General features: G+C 38.3%; 1 protein-coding gene across 2 annotated transcripts; it reads left to right on the top strand.

Annotated features, from left to right (window-relative positions):
- Window positions 1-6,890: 6,890 nt before the first annotated feature.
- Window positions 6,891-13,184, top strand: LOC136700520 (cystatin-B-like). 2 transcript variants are annotated; one of them, XM_066675907.1, is made up of 4 exons: window positions 6,891-6,930; window positions 8,376-8,540; window positions 11,250-11,351; window positions 12,364-13,184. In XM_066675907.1, the coding sequence occupies exons 2-4, from the start codon at window positions 8,451-8,453 to the stop codon at window positions 12,478-12,480; spliced, it is 309 nt and encodes a 102-aa protein (XP_066532004.1). In that variant the 5' UTR covers window positions 6,891-6,930; window positions 8,376-8,450; the 3' UTR covers window positions 12,481-13,184. The 2 variants fall into 2 exon arrangements, with proteins under 2 accessions (XP_066532004.1, XP_066532005.1); XM_066675908.1 differs by lacking the exon at window positions 6,891-6,930 and having other exon boundaries at window positions 8,313-8,540.
- Window positions 13,185-13,857: the final 673 nt, after the last annotated feature.

Genomic DNA, 13,857 nt, shown 5'->3' with positions numbered 1-13,857 from the left:
AAATAAATAAATAAATAAAAAGAGGGGACATGCTTTCTCTGTAAAATAAACCGCATTTCTCAGGGTTTGTAATCTAGGTTTCCACAAACAAGCAAATTTTTGGAAGGGCTACTGGGGTCTATGTATTCATCATATGGTGAATTATATGGTTAAATTAACAGCATTTCTTCAGAGTGTAAGCTGGTTTTTCAGTGTTTGTAATCGGGGTTTCAGTTCACTGTGACCCAATGTTAGAAAAACCTGTTGGATGAAGTGAAATGTGTTCTTCATAGACTTGGGATAGTTGAGATGAAGTGCGTAAGTAAGTCCAAAAAGAATGCACACAGCTTTAGGGAGATCCTGGATGTTGTCCATAACAACTTCTCCTTCAATGACGATCTTCAGTGAGGCTGGACTGAGATGGAGGGAAGATGAGAGCACAGCACCTTCTTGTTCAACAGGCAGGATCCCAATGTCAAGGTGATGGAATGATTCGTCAGAGTCATCCTAAAAGCATAAGAGCAAAATAATTAATTAACTATCATATGTTAAGCAAAAAGTCTACTCTCAGGAGAGTCAGATACATGAGGGAAATGGACATTACTGCCAGAGTACATTACACAAGCAGATTACACATAAGTGGTCAGAAAAAAGTGTTTCAATGAAGTAAAAGTGTCTGTTTTTAATGGTTTGAGCTCACAAAAGAACACTTATCCAACCTCAGTGTAATTGGATGCTGGAAGATCGGGAGACTTGAAACCTTGCAAAATCCTACATAAACTAACTGGATGGACAGATTGAAATTACATCTTATTCTTTGATTATATTAAACTATGCTTTCAGTTTTTATCAAACAAAAATAATGGTGAATATTCAAAATTATGCCGTTATGGTCCTTTTTAATAGAGGTTACTTACAAAGCATGCTTTATAGAAGTCTGTGGGGTGGTCACCAAGGATAATAGGAAGCCCTCTAAGCACCAGAGTCCGAATATCAGTTGGCTCTTTAGTCTTTTGGAGAGAAAAATGACAATGACAAGAATTTAACTGTCTATAAGAAAGCTGAATCAATCAAGCATGATTTTGATTGTATAAGTATAATGGATATGGACCAACCTTGGTCTGTTGTGATAGTTGCGTCAACAGCTGCCCGATGTTCCCTCTCTTAGCTTGAAATATCTCAATAAGACGAAGACTGTGCCGATCAATGCTTTCGTAGAAGTCCTGCTTAAGGTTCCTGCCTACAATCCTATTGAACTCCATGTATACCTGAAAAATAGAGAAAACAGTTATACTTTTCAAGTCTAAACAATACTGAGGATAGTGGTACCAATGTCTTGTTCCATTCAAAACCAACTACACCTGTTCACCATAAACACTCACATTGTCCTTGAATTATAAATGAGCAAAACAATAATTGAAGATGACAAAGGTGTATCCAGAGGCATCATAATTATCATCAAATTATAACAGAAAGATAGACTAAAACATTGGCATATCCCTCTTGAACATACCTGATCTTCTGTGAAGAGAGCGGGCCAACGTTCCACCATCTTGCTTATGGCGGGTTTGGATTCAACAACCTCTTTCCTCCTCAATGCAAATGTCACATCCATCTTCTGTTTTACAAGTGGTCCATCTGGTGTTCTCTTTTGAATTTCATCAACTAAGTATTTGCGGGCACCCTCGAGGACTGACTGATCAAGCCCCTCTGGAAAGTTAGGCAAGTAGTTGAGTTCACCTTTCTTGGCCTTCTTGATATTTTTGTTAGCTGGTTCTCCTTCTGCTGAATGCAATCCCCGTTTACCTGCATTTACTGTAACGTCAAGGCATCCTGATCTTCTACGCTTTGTTCTGTAATTAGCCATTTTATATTTCAGACTGTTTTTCCAACCACTACAGCGACTTGACGAGCCTCGTTCTTGGAGACAGGGGTGCTTGCTTATTAGTGCTGCTGCGACACTTTCAAATTGAGCATTATTTGGGTATGCTGTGTGACTATACATGCTCTCTGCCAGTCTTTCCAGAATCTCATGCTTTAGCTCTTTTGATAATTTTAAGTGTGTTCCATCCCTTATGTATATTAGACTTGCCTGCCTAAGTCTATACTCTACATCAACAGAAAATGTTGGGATTTCAAAAACTTCTGTCCAAGGTGTCTGTCGCTCAAGAGGTGAGAGTGAGAGGACCTCTGTATCTGCTGGACTGTGCGTGTCACTCAAGATTTCATCAGTCGTTGAGACAGGTACCAGTTCAAGTACAGGGATAACTTTGATTGTTGGTTTTTCAGGAAGATCTCCAATATCTGTCAGATTGCATAGCTCGTAATTAAATTCAGGATCCTAGTACTGAAGGCTGTAGTTGTAATTAAGTCCAAGTGATTCTTTCAGTGTACATATCAAATCCTCCACTGTAGCAGGCCTCGCACTGAGGGTGACCTTTCTTATATCTGCCTCTGTGAGAATGACCCTCAAGGTCATCTTCTGGTGTGCTGTCATCTTGGAAATAAAAACAATAATCATCAATTAGCTTTTTAGAAATATGGGTAATATTTTAACTTAGGTTCCTGTTCATAAGGCTACATGTTACCTACATAAGCTTGTCATCACAATTGACATAATCCTACATAAGTTCTATTGTAATGAAAATGTATATACATTTATGTAGGGGTTATACACAGATTAATCATAACATAATGACCACCAAGTTTCTACACTCACAGTCTTTTTTCTTAGCTCCACTGTTGATTCCATCACTGGATATGGTATCACCAGGCTTCTAACAGGATTAACAAGTTGGTTGCTTAATTGATGAAAGCTGCTAAATGTGACCATTAAACCTATGTATAAAATCCTGTGTTGCTTGGATTGCAGCAATCAATCTTGTGACCTTTTAACACAGAATGTAACATCTGAGTGTCACTATTAAATTGTCTCCAAATCTGTATGCTGGAAGAGGGAAAACATCATTCATCTCTTTCAATTGTACTACACACAGGGAGGGGTTAATGCCTTCACAGAGTTCAAAAGATCTGAGATGCTCATGGTACCATGCAGTCATCACCTTGCAGACAAACAGGACCTCTGTGTTAATAGCCACAATCTGTTTGATTTGCTTAAAATTTGGAAGTCCAGAGCATGAACCAACAGAGAGAATCATGCCTGGGCAATATTTTATTCCATCTACAAAGACAGATGATGTGACAAAGACTGCTGTATGTTGAGGAACTCTCTGGCAGAATATTTGTTGGACATTCTCAGGGTAAGACGTGATCAATGCTGTAGTAACCTTGTTCATTTCAACTGAGGGTTTGAAAAATGAACTTGCGTCTAAATGGTAAGCCATCATTTTCTGATGCTTTACAGCTAGTGTATGAGCTACATTTCTAAAGTTGCAAGCATTACGAATTACTTGTTTGAAAAATTTATGCTTTCCCTCGAAGCGCATTGTCCAGACATCTGATAGTGGACCAAATGCCTTAATCATCTCAGGATAATGCTCAATGAAATGGTGTTTTGGACGTAATTTGAAATCAGGAAACGTACTTTGCAACAATTGTCTATGTTCTGATATTTTGCAATCAAGAAAATGTATGGACTCTTTAGTGTGTCTTGTTGCCACAGCCAACTCAACTATGTCTTTCAGGAGCAACAAAATATCCCATGCATTGTCTCCTTCAGGTACTTTATGGCCAATGAGAAGTGGCAGCAATCTAATTAGAGCCCAGTTCTCATGGCCATTTCCACCTATTGTTCCTTTGGTAGAAAAGCCTTGAGCAATAGTTTGAGGCTGGTCAGTTCTGTCATGATAGCATGGTTTAGGGCCTCTAAAGTGAAATATTTTTTGGAAATCATGTCTGATAGGCAGAGTGATAACTCAACAGGAACAATACCTTCAAAAAGGTCATGCAGTATATCAGGGGGGTAACCATGAACAACATGAAAGTGCTGCAGACTGTCGGTCAATACACAGCCTCCTTTCACACCATACTCTTTAGACATAATAGGATCCTGCCATACCTCCTGCACATGCCGGTTGTGAGTGTCTTTAATTCGGGGTTCAAAGATGCCTGAACATACCTCTTTGTCTTGAATCTTGCTCCTTGTTGCCATGCAGAACCTGCAGAACCTGTCCACTGCAAAGCTCTCGAAAAATCCTGCAAGTGAATGAGCAGCCAAGTTATCAGCAGCCACATATAACACTGTGCCTTTGATAGATGCTCCTAACTTCTCAACATATAGACCATGTTGCTCCAAATAGACTAGATCTTGAATGAGAGGATGGAAAATTTTAGCATAGCCATGCTCTTTTACATCAGATGTTTTACATAAAAGAGCAAGCTGAATCGAGTGGAGTGTGGACCTATATTTTGATGGCACATTTGCTATCACCCAATACACTGCACTCATTTTGTGTTTCTTTTTTGATGTTCCTAAAGGGTTGGACACTTCAAAGTCATCTGTGTAAAATCCAATAGAGATTTTGAACTCCTCCCCTTTAAGGAGGGAATTTTCTTTACAGTATGAACCATCTCTATATGTATTGTACTCATGCGGCACATGGTTTTGTACTGGAAGAGCTTTGTCCAAAATGTCTGCCCTGTTTAACATGCTCTGTAGCATTGCATTTAGAGGAACGTATACAGCTGTAGATTTTTTTCCTCTATCTATAACATACTCCACCGATGTAACCACTGTAAAATTTCTGCTCACATATGCTGCTCTCCTTTTAATAGTTGATAAAGAGCCATCCTTGCCACAAAATCTTGTTATGACATTGTTCTCTGAGACAACTCGAACTAACTGTCTTAGAGTTGAATCATCTACACTTGTGTGATGTTTCAGAATGTCCTTGACTGAATTATGCAGCAATGGCTGGGAGAGTTCACATATCTGTAAAAGCTGTTGTACGATTTCTTGTACAGACCTTTCTGGAATATGAAGGATCATTTGCATCTTTAAAAAAAGAGCTGCTAGGTTGTGCTCCAGCTGTTTCTTTAGATCATGAGGCTCTTCACTGCTGGAATCCTCACTGTCCACTAAATCAGGGGTGTCATTTGAAACCATATGTTCATCTTGGGCTGTTTCCTTAGTTAAATTAGCAATGACTATTTCCGGTTTGAACATCCTCCAGTTGTCTGTTCTGTGCTCTTTACTTATATGTGCATTAAATGTGGAGTACACAGTAGTATTAAAGTTACATCCTTTATATGGACATGGGACTTTGTGATTAACTTTTAAATGTGTACTGCGCAAGTGACTGAAAAAATCTGCTTCTGTGCAGGGTGAAGAAAAATCACATAACTGACAGTGAGGTACTTGAGCTGTTTCACACAGTTGTGCATCCTGTCCTTTCTTGTGAATTTTAGACAAGTGGACCTTAAGTGCATTGATGGAATTAAATGTACACAAACATTCTTGGTGTAAGCAAGGAAAAGGCACCGTTCTACTGTAGGCCCCATGTTTTAATCTATAATCCTTTAAAAGGTAACCCCTTTTCTCACATATAAATTCACAATACTTACACTTCCACTGCATCTTCAAATGAACCTCAAAAACAGAACGAGAACACTTAAACAATTACAATTATACTAAATCCATTGCATAATATTAACCAAACTCTGCTAATGATTACAACTGTAAAGATAAAAGCATTAAAGTTATAATGTGGCCGGCCAAAACATGAGGCTCAGCGGCTCAGAAACACGAGGCTCGGGCGGGAACGCGGCGCGTCGCGTCAGCCCCGAGACACGGCCAAGAACGGCGGTGGGGGCTTTCGCGGTAAAATGCGGGGATAAATTTCTCTTACCGTGACAGCACAATTAATGACTGTCTAATTAAGCATGCATTTGAAAAGAAAATCGCGAAATTACTGATTTAATTAAACGTATCACTCGTGTGTAAACTCAATCCCAATTTTTAATCAGAACGGTAGGCATTAGCCAGCACATGCAGACACATATGCTAAAATTTTGAGCCGAAAAAAACAACCTTTGTATATTAGCTAACTAACGTTATACCTAGTTAATGCGTAAAAATAAAGTAAAATGAATGCTAGCTAGATTATTGCTAAATTGTTAACCGAGAGAACACAAACAAAACAGGATCTTAACCTTAGCTTGTTGAAACAAAGCTAGCTATCACTAGATAACTTCAAATCTTAGCTTGTTGTGACTTCTTGTGGTCTGAGGGGCAATGAATTTTATCAGACAATATATTTGCATACAAACCTTTTCAATTGAAGTAATGTTGCTTTCACAAGCCCACAGTTTTCAGTCACAGCAATGAGCAGCTCTTTTTAAAGAAAAGACAGCAACGGCTCTTCACAGAACTTTCTGTTACCTGGAGAAAAAAAAATGGAACAAGCCCCGCCCCTTGCTCACAAAACTTAACATACTAAGTAATCTCTACTTATCTTGATCATTGCACTGCATTATTTCAACTAAATAATTCAAACAACTAATTTGATTTAGTAATGGCAAATGTTTTGAGCAAAACTTGAAATAATACTTAAAGACTACTCAAAAAGTTAATTTAAACCAAATTTGGGTTTACAGTGTGGAACGCCAGTGTTCAAGGTGATGGTTGATGAATGAAGGCTGCCTAATCTAACAGATTGGGGTCTGTTAGACAGGAAGTCTAAAATCCAGTGGCAGAGTGATGTGCTGATACCCAGTTGGTTGAGTTTGGATATCAGCATAGACGGAATCACTGTCTGCTACAGTGCTACGCTTATACATTATTCTATATGCACATGTAAGAGGTCTGCCTGGGGCTGGGGCGAGGCTGCCTGCTAAGCCACCCCCAGTCACTAGAGGGAGACAGAGACACTCTTAATTTGGGCAATTGGTTCCACCTGGGCTACCCCTACTTAAGGGAAGCCAACACACACCTCTGTGCTCAGTCTTGGGTTTCTCTTTTCAGACTGCCGTGCAAGTCTGGCCGGTAATTTGGTAAAGGCTCTTGAGTTTTCTCCTGGGTCTCTCTGTCTTCTGTTTCTCCACCGGAGCTTTCTCTCTGGTTTCTCCTGGTATTCAATATTATCTTTTCTTTACCATTTGTTAGTATAAATAAATAATTAGAAATAAGTTGTGTTCTATTTTTAATTTCTTTTGTCTCATCTTGTCCCTCCCTTTTGTTTTGGGAAACTCTCTTGCCTTTGTTTTCTTTTGCTCAATTCTGAGCTGATCAGTTTTCCCCTGAGATCTTAAGTTTTCCTCTCGTGTTTCATTTTGTCTCGGTGTTCCTAACTTCCAGAGTTAGGGTTGTTTGTGTGTCTCTGCACTTGAGGCCTATTTCTCTAGTGCTCTGTTGGTGGCTTGCCCTGTTTCAATCCACCCCTGGATGAGCTGCCACATTACAGCACATTAGAGTAATGATGAAACTGTCACTGTCATTGAAATCTGCTTTTACATGGCAGTAATGGAATTGATCTAACTGGATAGTGGCTAACCACACCTGCTGATTCTTTTTTTTAACAATAATACTCATTAACAGTACCAACAATAAATATAATAATGCCAAATATTATTAAAGTTCTTCTTTTTCTGCTTGTCACAGTTGTGGAACATCTTCAGTGTCTAAGGTATAGAACTGCACCAGCAGCAGTTTTAGACACTTGTGGGAAAATTAAAATACTTTAGAAAAGCAGGACAAGCATAGATTATTCATCAATAAACTCTGTACAGAAAAACAACCCAGATCAAAACCAGCTTCAAAAACTTCTAAACTTCAGTCAGTGATCAGTTCAGCACCATTCCTTAATCTCCAGTAAAGTGAGCACAATGACAGTGAAACTAAAAATGATGCCTGCACCACACTCCAAAAATAAAGTTTGGACAGAGGCAATGAAGAGTGTAAAGTTGATCATATATTCAAGTTCCACTGTTTTGGAGCATTCTACTATAAGCAGGTGAATATAAAATGTATACAAGGAGTGTCCACCAAAGTTGAAAGTTCTCCTAACATGTAGTTGAAGTGTAATTCATCTTTTAAAAATATTCTTTATTGCAATAAATACCACATGCGGAGTTTGAAAAGGACTGTAATCATAATTAGATATTAGCCGTCTCTGAAAAAGTATACAAACTTTCAACTGATGTTTGATTATTACAGGTTTCAGAAAAGAGTCGGAAGTGTACACAGTCCACACACCACGCAGAGAAGGCGTTACAAAATCTTTTTCCAAATAATATTTTAAAGGGTGATTTTCTGAAGAAAGTTTTTTTTAACATTGACAGAACAAAGTCTTTTTACCAAACAGTATTTTACTGGGAACAGAGGATTAAGCAATAACCCCTGTCCTAGGGTGTGGTGTGTATTCTGATTGGTTCCTGTGCTGAATAAGGAAGATGATAGTGATGATGGTGTAGATATAAATACAGCAGATTTTCAGCAGGTTTCACTCACTCTTGGAACATCACTAAACTCACGTCAAGGTTTCACTTCTGCTGCAAGAGCCTCCTCCAACAACATGGCATCCAAAGACAAAGCTTCTCTAGGAGACGGCCCATGGTCACCATGGAAGGATGCTGATCACACTGTGAAGGGAATCTGCTATTCGGTGAATACATTTCCTCTTTACATTGTACATTCATGTAAAGCTGCTTTTGTAACAACATCAGTTGTAAAAAGCGCTATATAAATGAATTTGATTTGATGTGAGACATTTAAAACCCATTATTATAGTGTTCTAGAGGGTTACTTATTTCACACACAAGAAACTCTTACTAACTTGTGTCGAATCTGAATCAAACCTGCTACCACCTCCTTCCAGTCCTGTACCTGAAGACTTAATATACAGCATACATCAGGCTTTATAAGCTGCTTTAGTCATTTATAAATTATGATTCCAAACTCAAAATTAGGTTTCACTGTAAACATACCTCACTGTAACTCAGGGCTCTGGTCTACAGTGCGGAGGGTGGAAGTGAACACTTGGTACTTCTGAGAGATGTTAGACCACCCCACATTTTCAAACTGCCACTAACACAATGCCACTAACCAGCTTAATGATTAAAGCCTATTCTGATGGGATTAGTTTTACATAAGGAGCTGGGGTAATGTAATTTTTCCACAAGACATCAGTAATGTTTATGGTGGGTTTACACTGGATAAAAAATCTTGGTGAATATATCAGAGATGGGAGTGGTTACTCAATTCACACATTGCCGTCACACAGCGTGGATCAGACACAGCAGAGTTACTGGAGTTTTTAGACTGTGACAACTGTTCTGAGAACAGCCTAAAAATATCCATCTCTCAACGACCTTAACTTCTAGTCCTTCATAACAGATAATGGACAAGAAGGTGGCCAAACCTTTACAGTTTAATGGTAACTTAAATGTAGGACATAATAATGCGTATGGAGGCTACTATTGTGTACGAAACCTACGTACAGCCACCAGAAGTGTCTCTTCACTGAGTGATTCTTCAGGTCGTTTTTGTGAATTTGGTTGTGGTGCTTTGTTCAGCCGCCGACGCTATATTTTACTGTATATTTCATCACTAAACACCTCCTTCAGCTTCTCCATTCTCGACAAACCACCAGCAAAATGACGCAATGTCCCCCCATATGTCAATTCAGAGGGTAATAATCTTGGATTATTTTTACTGTTCGTTTTAGAGTCAGTAAAAGGCTCAGGAATCTTTACTGAAATGGGAGCACACACTCCGAAAAAATGACGAATTAAATGGTCTATTCAGGCAAGATAAAAACTACTGAGATACATTTACATTTATGCATTTGGCAGACACTTTTATCCAAAGCGACTTACAAAAAGAGGATCCAACATTCGAACTACAGCACAAATTATGCAAAATACCTTATATTGAGTGCAATATGCCAGGAAGTAATAAGTGCATTAAAGAAAAATTTTCAGTGCAAAAGATACTCTCGCTCTACATACATACTGTCAGGAACGTGGGGCGGACTGACGGAGGCGGACGCATTCGCTAAAACACGGGAGACGTTTATTTTAACTGAAAATAACAAAACAGACTTTAAACATAAGGAAAACAGACTAAACTACACACTAAGAAATAAACAGGGTAAACGGGGACAGACGGACAACAAAGCGAAAACGACGACAGAGGAAACTTCGGAGACAGACAGAAAACACGACTGACTAGACATAGGAGAAATGTGAATGTGAAATGAACGACAAAAAGGACACGGAGACAAGAGGGCTTAAATACTAACACAAACGAGACACACCTGGACAGATAACAAGGACGGGTTAACACATGATACGGACGAGGAGGCGGGACGAGGGCGGAGACAAGGACATAAACAAAACATAGCCATGTGCTAAAAGCACATGGCCGGGGACAACAGACATGACAGGACGAAGGCGTGACACATACAGATACAGTAATAATTACTTTACCCCCACATCCATAGGTAAAACTAATCCTGTCTGAATAAGGTTTAAGACTCATATTTAAAAAAAATATATATATGGAGTATAATAGTAGGTGTATTATGAATTTATGACATTTCCTCTTAAAAATAAAGTTGCTACAATAGGATTTTGAGTGATTCCAAAGAAGAACCATTTTTGGTTCCATGAACCATTTTTGCTGATACATAAAAAACCTTAAGACAGTGATGGGTTTTTAAACATTTAAAAGGATCTTCACACATGCATTTCATAAACAAAAATGGTTCTTTATGGAACCAAAAGTGGTTCTTCTATGGCAGCTCAAAAAAGTTAGCTTCATGAAGTGTTATTATGTGTATAACTCTTGGAGACAAATTGTGTCACATGAGACCTCTTGAACGCAAACCTCTGGGATTCATAAGATGCGATGCCCAAAACTGAATTATAATAACTGGAATTGGATTGGATCCCATCACTCAAGAGAACACAGTTCTACTGTTCTCCTGTTTGATGCTGGGGGATTTTATACCCTTTTATCCCATGTTTGTTTCTGTTTGCTACTATTGTCAGCACTTTGGATTCTTACAAAAAAGCCTATATAAACGTACAATATTATTATTATTATTATTAATAGTAGTAGTAGTAGTAGTACTGCAGTGTCCACAGTGGGCAAAGCTTAAAGCAGCTGAATGCATTTAGTACAGAGGAGTGTCTAGATTTTTTTTCACACCGATATAAAGATTGATTTAAAACTTTTATTTAAATGAACACAATAATAACTTTGTGAACAAAGTTCACAGCCAACAGTGAAAAAGGCCTGTGTATTATTGTTGTTGTTGTTATTATTATTATTATTATTATTAATACTTTATTGTTTATATTTTTTTCAGCTGAAAGCTGTAGCTGAAGAGAAACTTGGACAAACCTTTTCTGTTTTTGAGGCTCTGGCATACCAGTCTCAGCGTTCTGCAGGAAATCACTACAGAATCAAGGTATATTTCATTTTTATATGTGGAGACTTTAGTCCTTTTTTATTAATTATTCTTAGGTAATTTATTTTGCATTGTTTTTTTTTTCTCACATACTGACTAAAAAACAAACAGCACCTAAACACTACAAAACCCTTCATAATTAAAATGCAGCTGAATCATGTTAATGATGTTAATGCTCTTGCCCATAAATATTCTCCCTCTGGGACACACAGTCCCAAAGTACAATTTTTGTTCTTTATTCTTATATAAAGTTATAAAAAGATGAATGGACGATGGACAAATAGTTTTCTGCAAATATACAAAAGCAAATGCATATTGATTTTATTTGGTCTTGGAAAATCCTTTCTCTGCCTCTCCAAAGATTTAGGCTGTTCATTATTGTATGTAAACTTTATGTTACTTTAAATAAGCAATAAACTCTGTTGTAAAAAGTGATTTAGTTCAGAAATATTGCCAGAATTAAACCATTCCTGTCCTTTCATGACTTGGAAAAAGTTATCCATGTTCTTTGCATCGTGAAAGTTACTGAAAGCAGGTGCAAGGGAAGCAAAAAGGTGGAGGCATTTGAAAAATGATTAAAGTTTAATGAACAAACATGATTAAAAACAAAAGTAGCTCAGAGGGATCACGCTGAACAGAAGCATCAACACAGGAGAAATAACACAGATCAGGACGGGGCTTTTATGACCAGAGGTTAGAGGATACAACTGTGAGCTCAGTCACATGATTCCCCTGAATGTGGCTAAGGGAGAGAAATCAGAGCACAAACGTGTGGCAAAACCAAAACAGAACCCAAACCACATTTCAGAGGAATCCTGACAGATTACTGTAACTCACTACTATTACTCACGACTACGTACTATTCTGGATTAATTTTAAAGTCGTAATGTTTGTTTGTAAAGCTGTAAATAATCCTGTATTTGGACACTAGAGACTTAATTTTCTCTTTGTGTTCTCTCTCTCTGTCTCTCTCTCTCTCTCTCTCTCTCCTCTCTCTCTTTCTGTTTTTCAGGTGTATGGAGGAGTGGATTTTTATGTTCAGCTGAAGGTTTTTCAGGAGACTAATTGCACGTTCCCCAGTCTGATGGATGCAACAGTGGGGGAAATGCCCAAATTTACTTGTGTGTAAAGGTCTGTGCGCCTCTGGTCCATCTTCAGTTGATGTTCTAAACGTGAATACAAGTGAACAGTCTCCTCCAGGGCACTGTTCTGCACAGTTTCTGTCTTTAATAAAAAATACACAGTCCCTATCTGTAAATCAAGTCTGGCACACACACACACACACACACACTCTCTCTCTCTCTGTCTCTCTCTCTCTCACACACACACACACACACACGCTCACACTCACAGACACACACACCAAAACAGTGAATGTGGTTGAAATTGTGCAGAAGTGTGTTCTCTGTAAAGGAGTAGTCACTTATTTTCACCAGAAAATCAACTCTACATCTGACCAGAGCAGTGTCCACACACACAGTGTGATCTACAGCTCTTTACCAGAGGCTCCTTTAATCCTGAGGGTGGTGTGATGATTGGTTTCTGGTGGATGTCTTTGTTCTGGTTTTGTTCACTGTTCTTTAATTGCTGTTAAACAAATAATAAACTCCCTTCATTCACCCTGCCTCCTGTTCCTCCATCAAAATTCTGAATTTCATAAAATAGTATTTCCTCCTTTAGCTATATTCCCATGCAATCATGCAGTGATTTGTTTCTGGTAGCTGTCTTTGTTCTGATTTTTAACACTGTTCTTTATTTGCTGTTTCACTGAATTGTATTTTCCACATTTTGTGTTTACTCTGATGTTACTGATTCTGATTTGAGCCTCAATAAACTCCCAGCATTCACCCTGCCTCCTGTTCCTCCATCAAACTTCATCTGAATTTCATAAAATATTATTCTTCCTTTAGCTATATTCCCATGCTGTCATTAATGTAGTTACTGGACTTAGGAGCTTTTTTTACTGAAGAGAACCAAGCACAGCTCATAAATATTTATTTCTTTAGTTCCAGATTAGAACCTGAGACGTGTAAAATGTAAACTCAAGGAACTGATCATTATCCTGAGGAACATGAGGGTACAATCCAGTCTAATCAACTACACTCATATACCACACAGGTTTTAGAGCCGCAGAACTCAAGTGTGAGTCAATAGAGGTGAATGTACCAGATTTCCAGAGCTGATGGTACAGAGAGATCAAATAAACAGCTCCTATGAGGATACAATGAAAATATCGTGTGTTGGATTTTGTATTACTGTTTCTCCACATTCCCAAAGAATAAACCCATGAATGTTTGTAGTAACAGATAGCAGATGTTTTTCAAGACTACAGCGCAGTTTTACTGATGACCTAATTTCAGTATTCAGTAACAGAAAAATTATTTTATTATAAATTCCCTCAATTTTCCCACTGCTGTGTCTGATCCACTCTACACCAGCACAACACACACACTAACACACCACCACCACGTCAGTGTCACTGCAGCACTGAGAATGATCCACCACC

This window comes from Hoplias malabaricus, chromosome 6 (genome assembly GCF_029633855.1).
Source record: "Hoplias malabaricus isolate fHopMal1 chromosome 6, fHopMal1.hap1, whole genome shotgun sequence".
Lineage (NCBI taxonomy): Eukaryota > Metazoa > Chordata > Actinopteri > Characiformes > Erythrinidae > Hoplias > Hoplias malabaricus.
This window is presented reverse-complemented; position numbering and strand designations above follow the sequence as displayed.